The sequence below is a fragment of the Felis catus genome, chromosome E3, assembly GCF_018350175.1.
Source record: "Felis catus isolate Fca126 chromosome E3, F.catus_Fca126_mat1.0, whole genome shotgun sequence".
NCBI lineage: Eukaryota > Metazoa > Chordata > Mammalia > Carnivora > Felidae > Felis > Felis catus.
The window spans coordinates 9677749-9698652 of record NC_058383.1 but is presented as its reverse complement, the minus strand read 5'-3'; the positions used below and the strand labels follow the sequence as shown (position 1 = coordinate 9698652).

The following is a 20904-nucleotide window of genomic DNA, read 5'->3' as shown; positions in this document are numbered from 1 at the left end:
CTAACATGTTACATAAGCGTAGGAAAGTCATCAAAGCTAAGAAGCTCACCTGGGTGCAATACTACCAACTATGTACTACAGAATCATTTGGATTGCTTCCTGTGTTCCCACTATTGTCCTCCTTCTGCTCCAGGACCCAATCTGGATCCCACTTCGTACTGTCTCGTCTCCGGTCTGTGGCAGCTCCTTAGTCTTTCCTGGTCTTTTAAGACCTTGACATTTTGTTTTTTAATGTGTATATTTGAGAGAGAGAGAGAGAGAGAGAGAGAGAGAGAGAGAGAGAGAGAGAGAGAACGAACACGACTGGGGGAGGGGCAGAGAGAGGGAGACACAAAATCCGAAGCAGGCTCCGGGCTCCAAGCTGTCAGCACCGAGCCTGACGTGGGGCTTGAACCCATGAACCACGAGATCGTGACCTGAGCTGAAGTCGGTCGCTTAATCAACTGAGCCACCCAGGCGTCCCAAGACCTTGACTTTTTTGAAGAACTGCTAGTCCGTTATTTTGTAGAACATCCCTCACTGGCTTTGTCTGATGTTTCTCATGATAAGATTGGGGCTACGCACTTTTGGCAAGAAAACCACTCGGGTGATGTGCCCAGTTCAGCGTATCTGTCAGGAGCCATTCATTTTCACACACCGGTTTCTTGGGTTTCTCTGGATACTCAAGGCAGCCCCATGAGACAGGTATTATTATCCCCGTTACACAGATGGGAATATTGAGGCAAAGAAATTAAGGCATTTGCCCGAGGTCACTGGGGTGATAAGCAGCAGAGACAGGATTTGCACCCAGTTCTTTCTAGGACACGCCAAGCTGCCATTTCACTTCTTTCCAATTTAAACTCATTCATATGACCTTGACTGATCGGAAGAAATTGGACTTGAATGGTTAACCTAATTATTCCTTGTCTTACAGATAGGATTCTAAAACCGATGACTCCTAACAGCTAACATTTATTGAGCGCCTACTATTTGCCGGGCATAAGGCTTCATGTTTCATCCCTAAAGTATCTTGCTCAAAACCTTGCCACAACACAGTGGAGTTGGTGCTGCAGGGGCCTGATCCCTTATCCCAAACTTCTGGGGTCATGTGTGTCTGGGGAGTTAGAACTTCAGGGTTTGGGCAACACCCTCTGATCAAACACGGTCATCTTTGCAGCCTATCGTAGGACCTTCCATTCTAAGACGGGCACATAACAAAGTCTACAAACAGGCCCAGACAAGTACAGGTCGGGTACCACACTCTGAAATAAACCTGTAGTCTTCCAGACCTTCGGGATCTCAGAACTGCAGACAAGGGATTGTGGGCCTGTACTATTACATAAAGTCATTTGCAAATGAGGAGGCAGAGGCTGGGAGGGTCTCAGGGCCACTCATTACCCAGCCTGCCCCTCACTCTGAGGCCTAAGGCAGAATAGTAGCTGGGAATTTACCCCAGGCATTTAAGACTCTCTCCTACCAATGGGTTTTATTTCCCATTTCCCATGAGAAAAGACATTCTGAATACGTTCAATGGCACGGAGAATAAATAGAAAGAAACCCCAGGCTCTGAGCCGTCCCCTGAGCAGGGTGTGAAGGAGATGGCCACACCGTCACCAGTCACCATCATCGTCACCAGTCACCATCATCGCTATGACAGTTACTGTTTTTCTAAGGCATTAGAGGAAACTTTTTCTTTCCATAAAAATATCATTAGTGTCATCAGATCAGTCTTGTCCAATCAGCCCCAAGTTCTGCTTCCAAGGAGGCCCCCAAAGGGGTCTGTGAGGTCCAGGTCTTTCCCTATGACATAAGGATACCCTTAATTGCTCAGACTTTCCTTCCTAAAAGGTCACGGCTAAGTCATCTGTGAGTTGATCCAGACTCCTTACGGCCCTATACGGTTTAGCCGACTTTGCCTCTTGAGTTAGGTGGGCCTTAATCCCCACTGTGCACAGGGAGGCACCCCTTCACTTGCCCTATAATTACTTTTCCAGTTAGAGGTTTGGGAAGAAAGTTCCAGACAGCAACAATCATCACTGGTTGATGTCACCTTCACGATTGCTGACTTCCCTCCAACCTCCTGCTCATTCGCCTTCTCACTTGACCTAGGATGGGGAAACCGAGGCAACCCCCACCATAATGAGTAAGTGGAGATTTGCATATTAAGGGAGAGCTGTGGATGAATCAGTGGTAAGCACACAGAACCCCAAGCAAGCAAATGAAAACAATTCATTAGTCTGGGAATAACAAAAACTTAGGCAGGAAAGGACAAGACACCACGTATACTCAGCTGCTCCTGGCATTTCCAGGGTCGTGATAAAGTTGACACTGAATAGAGAGTTACAACTCTAGCGGCACAGAGGAGGAAAAGTGTCCTGGGGATGGGGGGAGCATATATGCAGATGAAAGCTAGATCTTTAACTTCCAGAATGGCAGGTTCACAATAATGGCTATAATGAGGTTCACAATAATGGCTATAACGAAAGCAGTTTCAAGAATTAAAAGTGGTGTGCTTCTGGGAAGCAGGACATAGTTGGGGAGGAGCAAAGTGCTGGACCAGGACATTCCTGGATTGTGGTGACAAGTCTGAGTTGCTATCTGACCCTTGAAACTGTGTACATGCAGACCTTCAACGGAAATAAAATCACACAACTGGTCACAGGCAGAGCCGCGACCCAGACCCCAGTGTTCTGCCCTCCTGTCTGTGCCTTCGCTTCGGCCTTTGTCTTTCCAGACTAGACAATTCCTTCTGCATGCCCTCTGTCATCTTAGCCGGCATTTGAGCCAGCCCTGGGACTTAGGACCAGAAAGACAGATTCCTCCAAGCACGCCATCCCTCCCCAGGTCCGGTGCAAAGGCGGGCCAGTGTGTGGGGGGTCATGGTCCAGGCAATCGTCTCCTGAGATCTCCTGGTAACTCTTCCTGTGGTTCTGTGCCCACCCTTGAAAATGTGGGATTTCCTCATCTAGGTGACCCTCAACTCAGGCGTCCTCGGGCAGCAGACCAACAAGGAAGCCAAGATCCATTCATTTACTTATCTCACAGCCATGAGCCTACCCCGTGCCCAGTAGTGCACTAGGCCCCCAAATTTAGATGTGCTTAAGTACTAGTAAGAGAATCATAATATCAGCTGATATTTCTTTTTTTTTTTTTTAAGTTTATTTGTTTATTTTGAGAGAGAGAGAGAGGAAGCATAAGCAGGGGAGGGACAGAGAGGGAGAGGGAGACAGAATTCCAAGCAGCCTCTGCACAGTCAGCACAGAGCCTGATGAGGGGCTTGAACTCACGAACCACGAGGTCATGACCTGAGCCGAAGTCAGACGCTTAACTGACTGAGCCACCCAAGCACCCCACGAGCTGATACATCTGAGTGCTCGCTATATGGATGGCAATGCACTGAGCGTTTTCTTTGCATTATGTCATTTAATGCTTTCAACCGCCTATGAGGTAGGTATTTTCATTACTGTAGATGCTATTCCCATGGCTCTCTGCTTAACTGAGTCAGATCAAGCTATGCCCACCAGCGTCTCTGTAAAGCAGCCTGCCTGGAACCCATGGCAGGTGACCCGCCGGACCTAAAGCCCATGCTCCTAACCTTTACAGAGTCTTGGGGCACGACCTGGACCCAGACACAAGGCTGGGTCTGCCTCAAATCTGGGCAAGGATTTGCAGAATGGACCCTAGGCAAGTTGAAGTTTCTTTTCTAATCCTCACTTTCCTCTGGGAAACTGGACTGGATCAGAGGCCACACCTCAGAAAATGGGAGGCACCAGGGAGGGAAGGTCAACGCGTGAAGCAGGCTGGCAGAAGACAAAATGGCACCCTTTTGGACACCCTGCGTGGCCTTTGAGTCAGCGTCAAAGAGCTTTTCTGGAAAATCATTTTTGTCATGTGCTACCACCTTGGCCTAACGGACTAACCCCGGGAAGCCCAAGATCAGAAGTTGCTCCTGGAGTTTTGCAGTGCTCAGACTATGCAGATGTACCTGGTGGTCCTACAGAAGATCGTGCTTGGGCAGAAGTGACCAACTGCAAAAGACTTCTCGCTAGGTAATTTTTCTGTGTGAGTGACTTTGGAAGGCCAGTTCTTGGTGGGCGGGGAGGCACAAGACCCTCTCTGACCAATGCAGAAGAAGTTACCCATAGAAGTTAAGTGCAGCCAGGGCTACAGAGGAAGGTCTCACAGAGAAGGAAAGCCAAACAGAATTCCGTGTTCGAAGCTGAGAAACGGGACAGCAAAACTGGAATAACAAGGGCCAGGTGTTGTCAAAAGACAGTCAACTCTCACAGGGCTGCTGCTTCAGTCAATAACTGTGCTTTCACAGAACCACCAAGTCTCTCAACCTTCGGGGTGATCTCAGCCAATCCCCCTCATTTCACGACTGTGACTGAAGACCTGTATGTAGGAGGTAGGGACCACGATGGAGCAGGGGGAACCACAGCCAGGAGAAGCAAGACTTCCTGATTCTTTTCTTTTTTTAAGTTGATTTATTTTGAGAAAGAGAGAGACAGAAAGTGAATGTGGGCAGAGACAGAGGGAGGGAGAGAGAATCCCAAGCAGGCTCCGCACTATCAGCACAGATGCCCCACACAGAGCTCGAACTCACAAACTATGAGATCATGACCTGAGCTGAAATCAAGAGTCGGACATTTCACCGACTCAGCCACCCAGGCACCCCCCCCTTTTTTTAAAGATTTTATTTTTAAGCAATCTCTATACCCAACATGGGGCTCGAACTCACAACCCAGAGATCAAGCGTTCATGCTCTGCCGACTGAGCCAGCCAGGTGCCCTGAGGGTTCCCAATTCTTAATTCAGTGCTAAGGGAGCTCCTGGCTGCCAGGACTACCCAGGCACACTCCAGACCACCCTGGTGACCCTGAAGAAGGACCAGCACACTGCAGGGCCACCCCGAGGGAAGCTGTGCATTTATCACCACCTCTGATTCCTGACCACAAGTCAGCTCTCTTTCGAGCAAAGACGCCATCATGATCGTAGAGAAAACAAAGGCATTTCTCACCCGCCTTTTTTAATAGACAGCACAGGGCTTGATCAAGAAAAAGAAAAAAGTAAGGTTAAGTAAATTATATCTGTGACCCTCACACTTGGAATTGCACCAAAGGACCCCACGGCGCAGCAGGAAAGAATGTTTGAACGGCTGCTGAATTGTTTTCCCAGGATAAGATTTCTGTGAATAGGCACCAAGTGTGGAAATGCAATGTTTTATCTATGGCCACAATAAGCACAGATGAAATAACAAGTGTCCCTCCGGGTTTAAAAAGGGTGGCCTGTCTGTGCAGCGAGGCAAGGGCTCCATGAGGTTTGTTGTCCCAGAGCGTGAGTTACCTGTTATCATCCCGTATCGGCTTCTTATCGCCAAAGTAACAAATTACCACCAATTTAGAAGCTTAAAACAACGCCCGTTTATCAGCTCTCGGTCCTGCGGGTCAGAAGGCTAACTCGGTTTCACTGGGCTAAATTCAAGGTGCTGGTGCAGCTGTGTTCCTTACTGGGAAAAGTTCAGATTACCCTCCCTATCTTAAGGTCCTTAATTACATCTGCAAAGGCCCTTTTCGCCATGTGAATGTGGTGGGAGGGGGGCGTATATTGTGTTGCCTACCACATCCTTGTCATCCCACCTGTGGGACACACTTTGGGAATACTGGCTCCCAGCACACCGACTCTTGCATGCACAAGCCTCTTTCTGGAAAGCGTCCCTCCCACTGAATCCTCCGCTCCTAAAACAGGCTCTCCTCTCCCTACCACCGTAGCCAAACCTACAGCTTCAGTCCAATGTGACAGAGACCACGTACATTCACCCCAGCATGGGGCACCTGCCTTGGAATGGGATCTGGGCCCTATTCCATTTTCGGTTAGAGCAACAATCAAATACAGTCAGGTCCTCAATACACATTATGAGTTCACTCAGCAAACATTTGTTGAGGGCCTGCGGGGCCCTGAGCATCATGCTTGGGGTGGGGGCTACAAAGAAGGCTAAGCTACAGGGAAACTCACAGTCCGTCATGGACAGTCATCCAGATCAACGCGTTGACACAGAAACACGCAGAAATACCATCAAGTAGATGTGCCCAGAAGAGTGGTGGAGGAACTTCCCAGAGAGGGGGCCATCGGACGTGGGACTTCAAGAATGAGGAATTTAGCCAAGTGGAAAAAGTGGGAGTGGCATTCTAGGCCAAAAAGAATGGTGTGCCACCTGGAGACACACAGAGGCGTGAAGCAGTGGGCTGCTGGGATAGAGTAGGGCTGGGGGGGAGGGGGTGTGGGGCGCAAAGTTTGGCTCTGAGCAATGCCCATATGCTTGAGTTTCAGCTTAGAGTGACAAAGAGGCTTTTAAAACGTGGAGTTATAGGGGCGCTGGGTGGCTTAGTCAGTTGAGTGTTCGACTTTGGCTCAGGGCATGATCTCGCGGTTTGTGAGTTTGAGCCCCACGCTGGACTTGCTGCTGTCAGCCTGTCTGTGCAGAGCCCATTTTGGATCCTCTGTCCCCCTCGCTCTGCCCCTCCCCGGCTTACGCTCTCCCCAAAATAAATAAATATTAAAAAAAAAATTAAAACATGGAGTGATACAAGCAGGTATGCCTTTTAAAACAGAACTCGTTGGGGCGCCTGGGTGGCGCAGTCGGTTAAGCGTCCGACTTCAGCCAGGTCACGATCTCGCGGTCCGTGAGTTCGAGCCCCGCGTCAGGCTCTGGGCTGATGGCTCAGAGCCTGGAGCCTGTTTCCGATTCTGTGTCTCCCTCTCTCTGCCCCTCCCCCGTTCATGCTCTGTCTCTCTCTGTCCCAAAAATAAATAAACGTTGAAAAAAAAAATTAAAACAGAACTCGTTAAGACAGCCAAAGGGAGGGCAGATCCCACGCGGGGCGACGCTGGATGGCAGGAAGGCCAGCTGGGCTGTGCAAGAAAGACGTAGCCCAAGCTCCAGAAAAAGGCCTGAGCTAAGGCAGAAGCAGCGGGTGGCAAAGCAGAAGCGATATGGACAACAATCAAGGAGTCAAGAAGACACAACTGGTCTCCACGCCTAGCCGCAGGGGCGCAGAATGCGGGGAGGTCAAAATGGCCGTGAGAATTTCAGCTTCAAGGGTCAGGGATGGTTTATAAACTGGGATTCTCTAGAACTGAGAACAAAGGACCGCGAGCCAGTCTGTGGCAGGAGACAAAGTTCGGGTCTAGGTGTGTTGGGGTAGTTTTGTTTTTTATCGGCAGTAATGGGCTTAAGGCTGTACAGGGAGGTCCCTTCCTGCAGTAAGAATCTCAAGAAAACAGGGCACCTCAAGTCACTTCCAAGCATGAGTCAGGGAGCTGACGTTCAAGAGGAAGTCCCTGAGAACCACCCAGAGTTACGTCAGACAGCTGGTCACTTCAGGGGCCCCGGCTCTTGCTGGCTCCAGTCGTGCTCCCGTGAACCCAGAGTCAGGGTGTACTTCTTAGGGTTCACAGTTCAGAACTGGGACCAAAAATGGCTGACACTCATCAGGGCTTCATTCAAAATATTTCATCCTTCATTCTATGGACCCTTATCAAGAGTCACTCGGGGCCAGATGCTGTGTCAGGAGCCTGAGGCTTCAAAGATGAATAAGGTTCTCAACACAGAGTCTTGGCAAGCCTACCAGGTGCCAGGCCCGGAGAGGTAGAGTCCTGGGCTGACCTGTTACTTCAAGGAAAGTTGCCCTGCATCTTGCTCAGAGGCAAAACCACACAGCTCATGCCTGTCAATCTCCTTCTGAAGGATCATGGAAAATGGGAAGGAAGAATATAGCATTGGTCAAGACGGACCCAAGAAAAACCAGAGAAAGCATTAGTTTCCAGATTAATATGGCAGAAGGGCCACATGACAGGCAGTAAGACGTAATCACACACACACACACACACACATACACACACACACACACACACACCAACAACTGTCTAAACTAAGAACTGTCATTGTGGGTTGGCCCCAGGGACCATGCAGCAGGACAGGGACCTCACAGAACCACTGTTAGAAGGTCAGCGTTTCGGCCATGTTCCCTCAAGACATCCCCCAAGCTCCCAGGTTCTCACACTTGACATTGCTGGTCAAGCAAGACTCGATCTACATCTGTGGAGCACAAGCCAAGCGTGGGGTCATGTCTTCCACAAGTCCGCCACCCAGATCTTTTTTTTTTTTTTTAACTAATTTTACTGTTATTTTTTAAAGTTTATTTATTTTGAGAGAGAACAAGCCGGAGAGAGGCAGAGAGGCCGCGGGGTGGGAGGGACAGAAAATCTGAAATGGGCTCCACTCTGACAGCAGAGAGCCCAATGCGCGTCTTGAACTCACGAACCATGAGATCATGACCTGAACCGAAGTCAGACGCTTAGGCAACTGAGCCACCCAGGTGCCCCCCCCCCCCCACTCCAGATCTTTGCTTTTATTCAAATATGCTTCTTTTGAGCCTAGACCACACTTTCTTCTCTCATTCTCTCCCTTGAGAACTTTTCATCACCTGATTTATTTTGTACTTCACGGACCTCCCGAGCCTTAGCCAGTGTGTAATTCCCTCTGCGAGACATGGAGTGACTCACTGAAAGACGAAGGAGGACCTGAGGGCCCGTCTGCCGCTGCAGACACAAGACACAAATGAATGGAAGCCGAGGGCAACACGCTCAGTGTGGTCTAATGATAAGTCTCAACTTCACAACTACCTGTTACAGCGGGGCGTGGAACATGATGCTTGGATATTTGTGTGTCTTCAGTCAAAAGCTGCATCAGAAGGCTTTTCACAGGGAAGGGGCGCCTGGGTGGTTGAGTCGGTTAAGCACCTGACTCCTATTTTCGGCTCAGGTCATGATCTTGTGGTTTGTGGGATCGAGCCCCGTGCTCTGCACTAAGAGCACAGGCTGCTTTGGGTTCTCTCTCTGCCACTCCCCTGCTCATGCTCTCTCTCTCTCAAAATAAATAAATAAACATTAAAAAAAAAAAAAGAAGGGTTTGGGGTGCCTGGGTGGCTCGGTCGGTTAAGCGTCCAACTTCAGCTCAGGTCATGTTGGTGGGTTCGAGCCCTGTGTCGGGCTCTGTGCCGACAGCTCAGAGCCTGGAGCCTGCTTCAGATTCTGCGTCTCCCTCTCTCTCTGCCCCTCCCATGCCCATGATCTGTCTCTGTCTCTGTCTCTAATAAATAAACATTAAAAAATTAAAAAAAAGGGTTTTCACAGGGGAAGCTGTATTTGGGGGAGACCTCAAATGGTAAGTGGACATGTAAGTGAGAAGTTCTTGGTCTCCTCAAGACACTGTCTCTTACTCCCTGGAAGGAGTTTTTTTTTAACTTTCTGTATTTTGAAATATAACATAGAGAAAAACTGCACAAAATAAAATGTACAGCTTAATAAATTATCATAAACTACTACACAGACCAATCAACAGATTGATGGCAGGACCTCAGACACTCTCCTTGTACATCTTCCCAATCACTAACCTCCCTTGCATCCAAGGACAATATTTATCCGGCCTTTTATGGTGATCGTCCGTCCCCCTATTTCCCCTTATTTCTTTACTGCTTTACCATCGAAGCAGCAGACTTAATACCAGTTTAGCGTTGCCTGTTTTGTGAACTTGATACAAATGGAAGCATACAGAAGGTGTCCTTTTGGCTCTGCCTTTTTTTTTTTTTTTTTTCCATTCACCATTCTGTGTGTAAGATTCATCCACGTTGTTGAACGTAACTCCAGCTTCTTCATTCTCCGTGTTGTGCAGTATCCCGAGGAGAGACCACATCACGATTCAGTCAGTGATCCATCGACTGTTAAGGACTTTTGGATTATTTCCAGTCTGGAGCTGGTGTAAAAGGTGGTTATGAATATGCTTCCAGAGATCTTTTGGGGCACGTGTGTGCACTGCTGTTGGGTATACAGCTAACAGGAAAAGTGCTGGCCTCTTGAGTCTGTACATCCTTAATTTTAGGATAACACCAGGCTGCTACCCAACACGGTTGCACGAACATGCAGCCCCGTCAGCAATGCACGAGCGTTTCCATTGCTCTGCACCCTTGCCAATGCTCGACACCGTCAGTGTTTCTTTTTTTTTTCCATTTTTACTTCAGCCATGTTGATGGGTACATAGTGGTATCTCATTGCAATTAAAAAATTTTTGAATTTTTTTATGGGTACTCATTGTACCCATAGTACTCATTGCAATTAAAAAAATTTTTTTTTAACATTTATTTATTTTTGAGAGACGGAGAGAGACAGAGTGCAAGTGGGGAAGGGGCAGAGAGAGAGGGAGACACAGAATCCGAAACAGGCTCCGAGTTCTGAGCTGTCAGCACAGAGCCCGACGCAGGGCTCAAACTCATGAACTGTGAGATCATGACCTGAGCAGAAGTAGGATGGATGCTTAACCGACTGAACCACCCAGGTGCCCCTCGTTGCAATTTTAATTTGCATTTCCTTGATTACTAATGAGGTTGCACGTTTTCATATGTTTATCGGCCATTTATTCATTCTCTTTTGTGAAGTTCTTCCTGACTATTTTTCATTTAGGTGGTCCTTTGATCTCTTTTCAGATTTTTTTTTTTTTTTTTTTTTTACACATTCTGGAAACAGGCCCTCTGATAGTTATGCGTGTTGCAAAAATCTTCTGGGAGGAATTTCAGAAGTCCAAATAAATCAATTGGAAAAGACTTAGAGAAAAAAAAAAATCTGTCATTTTTCTAAGTTACCAGCCCCAGACCAGGCTTCAGCTTTAAAGGGAGATCTAGAAAGAACACAATTTGAGATAAGACCCACCAGGTTCAAGCGTCTGCGAGCCCATTTCCTGAGTGCTCTCGGGCAAGTCACTTGAGCTCTCTGAGCCTCAGTGACCACACTTGAGAACGGCCCACTATTTGTCACACGGCTGTTCTGCGGCTGAAGGGAGGTTATGTGCAAATGTGCTTTATAAACTGCCTATCAGTTAAAATCAGAAGCAATCGGCCACACGGGCTTCCTGAACGGCCCCAACCAGCTTCCCGAGAGCTGTCTTGTAGCGCTAATAGAGGCAGCGGCAGCAACCTTTCAGATCCAAGAAAATCCCCATTCTCCCTTCCACCGTCTCAGCCAGAGGACACCTTCAATCCCCGTCCCTCTGCCCGCACTGTGTCAGACTGGACTGCCCACGAGCCAGGAACAGGGCTCCTCCCCGCCTGCCCGGGCAGGAAAACAGGAAGCAGCCCCCACCCTGCCAGGAGGTGGGGCTGACAAGCTCCCTTTCCTAGGTGGGCACCTCTCCAGGCCATCAACCCTCTGGATGCGAGAGAAGCACTGGCCGCTGGCCCACCGCCCCGCCACCCCCCACCCGGGTCTGCTCCGTACTTTGTCCCAAGTGGTGGAGTGAGTGGGCTGGTGGACAGGGGGTGTAGAACAGTCCTCCTCGGTGCCTTGCTGACATGCCAGGCAAGGAGCCCTTTCAGTGCCCAAGTGGGGCGGGGACTCAGCTCTCCGGCCACGTGGGTGCTCCTCATCCCATTCTAAGCAAGTTTCAGCCCCATCCTTTCATGCGCCCCAGTCTACATACAGGGGGGACGCGGAAGCTTTTCAAGGGAGCAGCCTAGAGCTCCGATCAAGCGCGGGTCCCTATTCCTCAGGGTGGAAACCCGCTTACAGGATTTTTATTAGCCCAAATGGTTGAGAGCTGGAAATCTTGCCCGGCCTCCCCAGTTTGAGCGGAGAAATTCAGTAGCAGAGCCAGATTTGCTCACTCCCCAGGGAGCACTCTCACATTACTCCGCACTCGTCTGCACATCCCTTACTCCAGCAGCAGTACGCAGGCCACTGCCATCAGCCGTGTCCAGGTGCCTGGGACACACTAGGCCAGTTTCTCTCCCTTCCCTGTGATACCTTCTAGCTCAGAATGGCCCCACCCGAAGCAGAAAGAAACCTTGGGAAGTCCAAGCCCGTGTCCTGGGAATGTTTGTAAAGTGTTCGGAACTTAACGGAAATCCCAATCGTCGACCGTGAGCCCTAATCCCATCTCTAGACTCTGCAGGCTCTCTCCTAAATGGATACCCTGGGCGCACCAGCCTGGCACACAGGGCAGTCACTTAGTAAGAGTTAATCATTGGAGAAATCAAAGGAGACAGAGGGAGAGTCTCCAAAATGTGCAAAGGGAAAGTACTCTGCAAGCAGAGGCCTGCCTGTAGCACCCAGGCTCCCAGTAGATCCTCCAACTGTTTTACATCCACACATTTGGCAAACAGGCCCAGCGCCTGCCTCCTGCAAGGGCTCGCTCAGCACGGAGAGCCAGACCCTGCCCCCAAGAGCTTACAGTCTGGGAGAGAAGCCACAGTGTGACCTGGGTGAATGGGACAGACAGACGGTAGCTACGGGCCCCTGCTTGCTGGAATACCTGATCTGGCTGGAGGAGACTGCAGTGGCGGTCTAGTGGAGGGATGCGGTGCTAAGGCCCGGAAGAGAGAGGCACCGGGGACCCTTAGGTGCCCCGTCACGCAGGGCTTCTTGGGACCCAGCAAAGGTTCTTGAAAAAAGGGGTTACAGAAGCCAGTGTTGGGCTTTAGAGACAACCCGTCTGGCCCCAGGCTGTTTGGGAAGCAGAAAGGAGGGGATTACACCCACACTGGCAAGAGGTACTAAGGGCAGGAACAGTGCAGAGCAGAGCAGTGGACAAGAGAAACATCACAGAACACAGTGTGGCTGTGAGGAAACAGGAAAGGGAGGACTCACAGTGGATGCCAGGGAGCTGAAGGGCACCAGCGAGGACCAGACACTGGCATTCAGAGGCCGGGGAGGCCCAAAGTTGAGTCTGGAGCATGTGTGGTTTATGTAGGGACAAACGTCCAATGGGAAGTGGTCACACAGGCCAAGAACTCAGGAGGTGGCGTCACAGGAAGTAAGAAAAGAAACTATCAGAGGAGCTGAGCACAGAGGAAGTGGACAGAAGGTGAAAGAGAAGTGGGGTGAGGTTAGCACTTTGGGGACCCAACTGTCAGGGGGAGAAAGAGAGCTGAGGGGGCTAGGCTGTGACTCCAGGGTGACAATCAAGCACAATCCGGGGCTGGTTTTCCTGAGTTTGGGTCCCGACTCTGACCCTGACTTCAGAACCTTGGGCTGGTTACTGACATGTCTAAGCCTTGATTTCCTCATCTATAAAATAGGGATCATAATTTGTAAATTCCTTCCAAGAACTGGGAGCAGGTGTGGCTCATAAAGGCCTTTACCATGTGCACACAGCAAATGCTATAAATGTTGGCTATTCTCATTATCATCAATGGGAGGAAACCAAAGTACAGAACCACAAGTTCAAAGAAAGCTCTTAGCATCCTCTCTACCTTTCCAATACCAACTAAGAGAGCAAGCAGGGGACAGGAGGGGGACAGCACCTTTTATGTTAGAAACCATTCCTGTGCAGCCAGAGTCAAGAAGCCCTGATCCCTCGGGGCGCCTGGGTGGTTCAGTGGGTTGAGCGTCTGACTTCGGCTCAGGTCATGATCTCACAGTTGGTGGGTTCGAGCCCCATGTTGGGCTCTGTGCTGACAGCTGGGAGATTGGCGTCTGCTTCGGATTCTGTGTCTCCCTCTCTCTCTGCCCCTTCCCTGCTCACGCTGTCTCTCTTAAAAATAGTCATTAAAAAAAATTAAAAAAAAAGAAGCCCTGATCCCTCTGCTCAAACCCCAAAATTTTTGAGCAGGTGAATCAAAGCCAGAGCTGAAGATCATGAGCAAAATGGTAGAAACACCCCCTGACGTTTTGGTCATCAGATTTCAGAACCCTGGCTTCTCGGTTTACTCGCTGCGTGACCTTGGACAAGTCACTTGGCCTCTCTGAGCCTGAGCTATTAAATAGAATAATGGCTATAAATCACTCAGCATGTTTCTAGTGCCCACCAGGCCCTCAATAAATATTTGTTTCTGTCTCTTCCTCTCGAGAACCCGAGTTTCCTGGCTCTTTCCAGCTCACGGTTGGTTGGGATCCTGTTACTCTGTGGCGGGCTCCACCGGAAGAGATTGTGACCAAAGGCTCTGTGTTTCCAGAGCCCCAACGCCTCCTCTGACCTTAGCAATCACCAACCATAGAGCAGAGGTGCTCAAATTTCAGGGTGCCCAGGGCTACCCAGGGCTCTGGCTGAAATGCAAGCTCTCATTCAGTAGGTGATGCTGGTGCTGTAAGTCCTCTGTGTAGAAGAGCCCCACAGTAGCTGGTCCACCTCTCTGCTGACTCATGAGCTCCCCCAGGCTGGTCTCTTTATCTTACCCATCTCTGTGTCCCCTCCACGCTCTCTGCTCACTAAATGGATGGTGAAAACATAAACCATGGAGAAAACCATTTTCCAGCTAAGCAAATACAGACAGGGAATTTTGTCTATGGGTGCCAGCCCTCCTGGTTCATTCCAGAATTGCCCTCCTTGGCCAACATGAGGACAGCGTGGTAGAAGGGGCCTGGGACCTGGAGTCCTGGATCTGAATCTTGCTTTTCAGTCACCAGCGGGTGGCCCTGGGCAAGTTACCAAGCTCTCACCCGTAAGATGAGGGTGTTTAATACCCAACCACAGTAGAGCCCCCAACGATGGCTAAAACGTGCTGTATAAACTGTAAAGTGTTCCAGGCAAGGTATCTTTACCCCAGCAAGTTTTTTGAGGGCAAGAGCCACTTTTCACTCCCCTAGAACCTGAAGGGTGCTTGTGATGGGCTGGGTGGGGGACACAGCAGGGATCAGGTTGGAGATGGGGGCTGCGGCAGGTGGGTCTGGGGTCCCCACTCTGGCAGGGATGCTGGAGAATTCACAGTCCTCTCATGGGCATGGGGCAGGGCTCCTGACTGAGGGTGTAGGAGACAAAGGACCAGGAGGGCACTCAGGGGCTGTTAGGAAAAAGCATCAAGTAATTAAAGATGCCACCTGATGCCCACAGCTGAGTTTAACCCAGGCGAGGGCTTCCCTGCTGACGTTAACCATTTTCTACCCTCACCTACAGCTGGCTCAGCACTAACACAGGCATCTGAAGACACAGGTGAGAGCAAGACACAATCATGGGGCGCCTGGGTGGTTCAGTTGGTTAATGTCCAACTCTTGATTTCAGCTCAGGTGATGATCTCACGGTTCACGAGATCGAGCCCCGAGTTGGGCTCGGTCGGCACATAGCCTGCTTGGAATTCTTTCTCTCTCCCTCTCCCTGTACCCCTCCCCAGCTTGCGTGCTCTCTCAAAATAAATAAATAAACTTAAAAAAAAAAAAAGACACAGTCTTGTTCTCATGAAGCTCCTAGTTGACCGAGGGCAACAGAGAGAGTGACAGGACAGGGTAACAGGTGCTACGGGTTGAGAGGCGGGAGTGGCCAATTCTGCTTTTCGGCCAGTTAGCCTCATCTGCGCTCATCTCCAGACGTGTCCTTTGCCATTCCCCATTTCTAGAATGCCCACCTCCCCTCCTCTCCACCCAGCAAGCACTATCTCATGCTGAATGGCGGTTAGGTCCTGGTGAGGGCTCCCAACCCCTCTCCACACCCACGCCAGCCTGTACTTTCCGCATGTGCTCTCGGTAATTATCACATTACCTAGGAACACTTCTGCCCCCCTTCTGAAGAGTTAATCACAGCCTGCACCATTACTTAACATTTGTGCTTCCTTCGGTCTCCCCAGATTACAGCAAGAATCACTGAAATTGTGTCCCAAAGTTTACAAAAATGCCTTCACGCCTCTTATTTAATTTAACCCCCACAATACACCTGTAAGGTAAGTATCATCTTTATTTTATAATAAGGAAAACTTAGAAAGGTCTGCCCGAGGTCATATAGCCTATCCAAGTGCCTGGCTATGAAACTCAAACCTCTTACACTCCAATGCCACCGTTCTACCCAGAGGCACTGGGTGCCACTGTTGCCTCAGAGGCAACACAGCGCAGTGGTTAAAGGCTGGGACCACTTCCAGCTGTGTGACCTTGGGCAGGTGACTTAACCTCTCTGTGCTTCAATTTCCTCATGGAAAATGGGGCTGATGCCCACCTCATGGGTCCTTGTTGAGATTAAAGAAGGCAATACAGCAAAGTACTTAGAACGGCGGCAAACACGATAATTAGCTACAATTATCACTACACCTTGGCTGATTCTCATGGTCTCTCAACTCATTAAAAGTGTTTTCTAGCTCATTTTTGTATCTCATAATACATTGGATACAGTTGAAGTCATTAAACAAAATGAGCTTTTGCAGATTGATTAATGCCAAGTTTTAGGACTGTTCTCTTTTCTTTGCTTTCAGACCCCCCCCCCCCTTTACGGTTTCAATAATAGAGAAACTCTCTTTTCCTGCCCCAGCCTACCTCCTCACTCTCCCCCCCACCCCCAAAACAAGGCACTCGGTCAGGTGTGGCCAATCGCAAGGGTTCCACCTATAAAAAACCTGCGAACATTGACCTAGAGTCTCCTTTGTTGGGTGGTCCCTGGATAGCGAGGGGACATGCCAGTCCTGGGTAGAAGGAAGCTTTTGCAAATCTAATTTCCATCACTATAATGGGTCAAAGTTTTACATGTCTTCCTCTAGTGCTCCAGTGTTTACTGATTTGAGACTCCAGACGGAAGGGGTTATCATAAAAGAACACCTATTTCTTTTCCTTTCCCGTTAAAAAAAAAAGGAGACTATTCACACTGCTTCCTGGAGCAAGAAGCCTCAGGATCAGGCAGCTCGTTGAGGCAGGAACACACACAGTGGACAAGCAGACGGAAAGATTGTTTCCTTCCAAGGGGGCCAGTCCACAGAGCCAGAAACCCAAACCCAGCTGGTCCCTGGGAGGCAGCAGGGAACTGCCATCTCTCCCATCACGCCTGGGGTAGGATGACCCAGGGAGGGGACACTCCCTACTTTACGCCACCCAGACACACGTGCAAAGGGCCAGAGGCAACTGGAAAGAGAAGATGAAGTTCCCAGGGGGGGGTGAAAAGCTTTCTTCTTTGCAAGCTTCCATACACAGAATACACAGTCAGGTCCTCACAATCTTTCTATCTAAAACCCCAAAGGCCTTCCTTCACATTGTACTGTGTTTGGCAGTGGGGGTGAGGCAGAACACAGCAGGGGAACCAGCCTCTGGCTGTGGAGGCCCAGCTGGATCTTCAAAGGTTCTACCCTGAGCGCGAGAGTGAAGCACAAATCTGCCCATACAACTTTGGCACCGGGATTAAAAGAAGTGCTGTGCCCTTTGAAATGGATTTTGCATACAAACGAGTTGATGAACACCAGAAACATGTCCGCTTTATTCAGTCAAATCAATACACCAGGCATTCAAACTCCGAGGTAGAAATGGATTGTGGCTTTTTGTTGATGACACTGGGGAATTTTGGCCCCCAGCCCTGCTCAGGCTGGACAAATAGGGCAGTCTGCCTATTAGCTGTCAGGCACATCTTGGGGGATGAAACCAAAATCCCAAGTCAGGGCTCTGGGCATCACTGGGCAGCTCATCCTGACCAGCAGCGGGCTGTCCGGCCAAAGGCCGGCCCCTGGCCCCTGGCCCCTGGCCGGCCCTCTCCTCCAGCCCCCATTTTCCAAGCTCGGCCACACGTCGCATTTCCTACATTCCTTCTCGCCGCTCAGACCCCTGCAGCCTGGCCCTCGGAGGCCGACAGCTGGGGGTGGCGTGAGCCAAGCAAGAGGCACTAGGAAGGGGGTGCTGGGGGTGGGGGTGGGGGGGAATGTCAGTGCAACCCAGAAGCGATGGAGAGGGGAGGAAAGGGCTCCCCGCTTCTCATCCCAGTCCAGCGCTCCGCTCTCCGCCGCCACACTTGAGTGGCCCCCCAATGCGCTTCCCCTGCTGAGAGGGCACCCCTTCCATTCGGTCCTTCTTCCGTTCCCTCGGCTCTCACCGTCCCTGTGACCCCTGCCCTGCCCCACGGGTCGTGCCAGCTCCTCGGAGCCGCCCTGCCCTTCTCCCCAGGCCAGCTGGGATGCCTCCGGGTCCCCGACCTCCCCAGGATCGCCTCGACCTGAGCACCCAGATGCTCCGTCTCGCGGCCCCCTTGCCCCGTCCTCCCTGGGCCTGAAGACCTCTGCCCCCTTCAAAGCCCCTCCCGGGCACTGCGTCTCTCGGGATGCCCGAGCCACGCATGCCCCGGGGTCCCCCGGTCCTCACCTGAGTCCGCTCGAAGCTCTCCCGTTCGGCCGCCTCGATCCCCGCGCCCACCCCGCGCCGGCTCAGCACCTTGGGCAGCGGGTTGGGCACCTGCTTCATGGAGCTAGCCATCCGGTCCATGTCGCCGCGCGGAGCCGAGTCAGGGGCCCTCGGCCGCCCCGGGATCCCCACGGCGCCGCCCGCCCCGCCCTACCCGCTGGGATCCGGCGCTAACGGGACGGCTTCCGCCTCCTATTGGCTGGGAGCGCTGCTACTCTCCCGCGGCCCCGCCCCACCCAGAGGCTTCCCCGCCCGCCCCCGCCCCCTCTGGAGCCCCACCGCGCGCCCCGCCCCTCTGGGGCTCTCCGGACCGCGAGGCGCGCCGTGACCGGCCCGGACGCCTGTCCGTCACCGGTTCCAGCCGCCCCCGGAGGGGGCGGGGCGGGGGGCGGGGCCCGGGCCGGGGCTGCCCTGACCTGCCCTCGCCCGCCCCTCCCCCGACGCCCGGCGCGCCGCTTTCCCCGCCTGTTCCCCGCGAGCCGCGCTCTCCTCGGCGGCGGGCGCTGCCAGGTTCCCGGCGTGGTGGGCGGGGGTCACGCGGGCGGGAGCGCCGGGCCTCCCGCAGGGAATCCAGGCCGCCTGGGAATAGCCTTGTTTACGCCGCTCGGGCGGGACGGGAGAGCGCGGGATGGACGGGCTCGGCGGCCGCAGCCCGGGGAAGCGCTGCCCCAGGCCAGGTCCCCGCTGGAAGGGCCAGCGTTGGCCAGACCTGGCGGCCGGAGTGGCGGCCCCCACCCTGCTCCCTCTGCTTGCTCCCGCGTCCTGACCCTGCCCTGCAGCCCTGCCCATCCCCTTTGTAACGATCGCCGATCGCCGACCCGAGGGCGCTGGGTGGGACAGTGGGACACCTATCCAAACCTCTCCGGGTCTGGAGCCGGCCAGAACAAACTTGTTGGTAGAAACCCCTGCTTCTGTTTGTGTTTATATGCGGCCCGGGGCCACCCCTCCCATCCTGTTCGGTGTCAGCCAGGGTGCCGAGAGGCAGAGGGAAGCGTGATCGTTAGCGGAGTTGCCGAAGAAAGAAGTTTCCCATTAAATGCTAATGTTGATGTTTTAAAGACAAATGTTTTAAAACTGGAGGTGACGGAAAGTATTAATTTTTTTTTAACTAAGAGCTTTTGATAAAAATTCACACATTCAATAGAGAAGTGAATGAGGGGGTGGGCCTTTACAGGCACTAGGGAAGGCTTTTGCTCAGACCTGTGCTTTCGGGGACTGGTATTGTGTGGACCAGATTATGGGGGCGAGGAGGAAGGGAGGGAACCAACAGAGAGACTCCAGCAGTAGGTGAGAGACATTGAGGGCCTACAAAGGAATGAGGAATGTCCTGTGGGATGTTTTAAGGATATGCTTGGATGCCTGGAGTGGGGAGAGGGAGGAGGCAGTGGTGGGGCCAGAATCCCCCTATAAGGAGGGATTTCAGGGTGGCCATGAGATGCAGGGGTAATTGCCTTGAGGCTATATTTGCATAACACACTGGTTTCACCTTTTGGGGGGTAGTGGCTCCCTTTGGGTTTCTCTGAGGCAGAAGTGAGCTGTCGCCTAGTTTTCAAGGCTTTGTGTCTGGGAAGGCAGAGGATATCAAATGCACAGTGTGAGCGCTGGCTGAAGAAGAGGCCAATGTCTTCAATTCTGGGCAGAGCAATGTCAGCACAGGCCAAAGGGCCGGTGATGGGTGGAAACACAGGAACCTGGGGAGAAAGAATCAGAGAAACAGAAGGGGAGCCAAGGCCAAGGTGGGAGGACCTGAGGGAGGTGTATCAGCAAACCGTGGGCTCTGGGGATGTAAAGACAGTAGATGAGGGCCGTGTTTGGGGGCTGTGAAGACGTCTGGGTCAGAGCTGCGGTGGGGAAGGGATTACACACTGGAAGGGCTAATTGAATTGAAGAAGGAACACATACAAAGGTGTGCGCTAGAAGCTGAGGATCAACCAGGGAGGATGAAGAACCCAGGGATTAGAACAGTGGGAAGCTGTTATCAGCCTTAGACCTAAAGGGACATGGGCAAGGGAGCTGTACCCCAACCAACTGGGGGCTCCAGTCTTGGGAAGGGAGGCATCTGACCAGAGCTGTGGCCTCACGTAAAAAAAAAAAACAATCATTGGGAGACACTAGTCTCTAGCTCTCCTATCTCTGATTTACTACTGGCGCCTTCCACTGGCCAAGCCTAGCAGAGAAGAGGGGTAGGGGGCAGGGAGGATGCATCGCTACTGCCTCCGCCCCTCCTTCTACATACGGAGCAGAGTGGAGAAGATTCAAGGCTGGATCTGGCCCAGCACAGGGGCTCCCAGGAGTATGGCTACCAGGAAAACAGACAAGATTGACAGTTAATGTAACCTCTGCGTGCCCATTCTTAGCCCGCACCCGCCTCACGCTCTGGATCCAGCTAGAGTGATTTATGACCCTTTGCCCAGAGTTTACTGCTTCGATAAACAAGGGCCCTTTAAACGGGGATTAAGGGCTCAACCTACTTCTTATTAGGATAAACCAGAGTAGGAATCAGGAATTTGTGGTTTGGAGGCACCCTGTGGAGAAAGACTCAGGCGAGTTAACCTTCGTCTGAAACTTAGAGTTAAAAATAAGGATTTCTCTTTGCCAAGGATTGAGGGAAGCCCTCCCCCAGGATGTAAACTGCAGGACCCTGCTGGCTTCTTTCAGCTCTTACCAGCTGAATATATGAATATAAGAGCCATTTGTATGGCAGTCTTCCCTGATCCGCATTTTCACTTTCCGTGGTCTCAGTTCCCACGATCCGAAATATTAAATGGAAAATTCCAGAAATAAACAATTTGTAACATTGAAATTG

At 51.5% G+C, this 20904-nt stretch overlaps 1 protein-coding gene across 1 annotated transcript in view; it reads right to left on the bottom strand.

The window, feature by feature from the left end:
• The window catches only part of HIP1 (huntingtin interacting protein 1), a 153842-nt gene extending 135602 nt beyond the window's left edge, over positions 1 to 18240 (bottom strand). The window contains exon 1 of the mRNA XM_023246656.2: positions 18060 to 18240. Within this exon, the coding sequence (XP_023102424.1) occupies positions 18060 to 18179 (120 nt within the window). The 5' untranslated portion in view covers positions 18180 to 18240. The remainder of the gene's footprint in view (positions 1 to 18059) is intronic.
• Positions 18241 to 20904: the final 2664 nt, after the last annotated feature.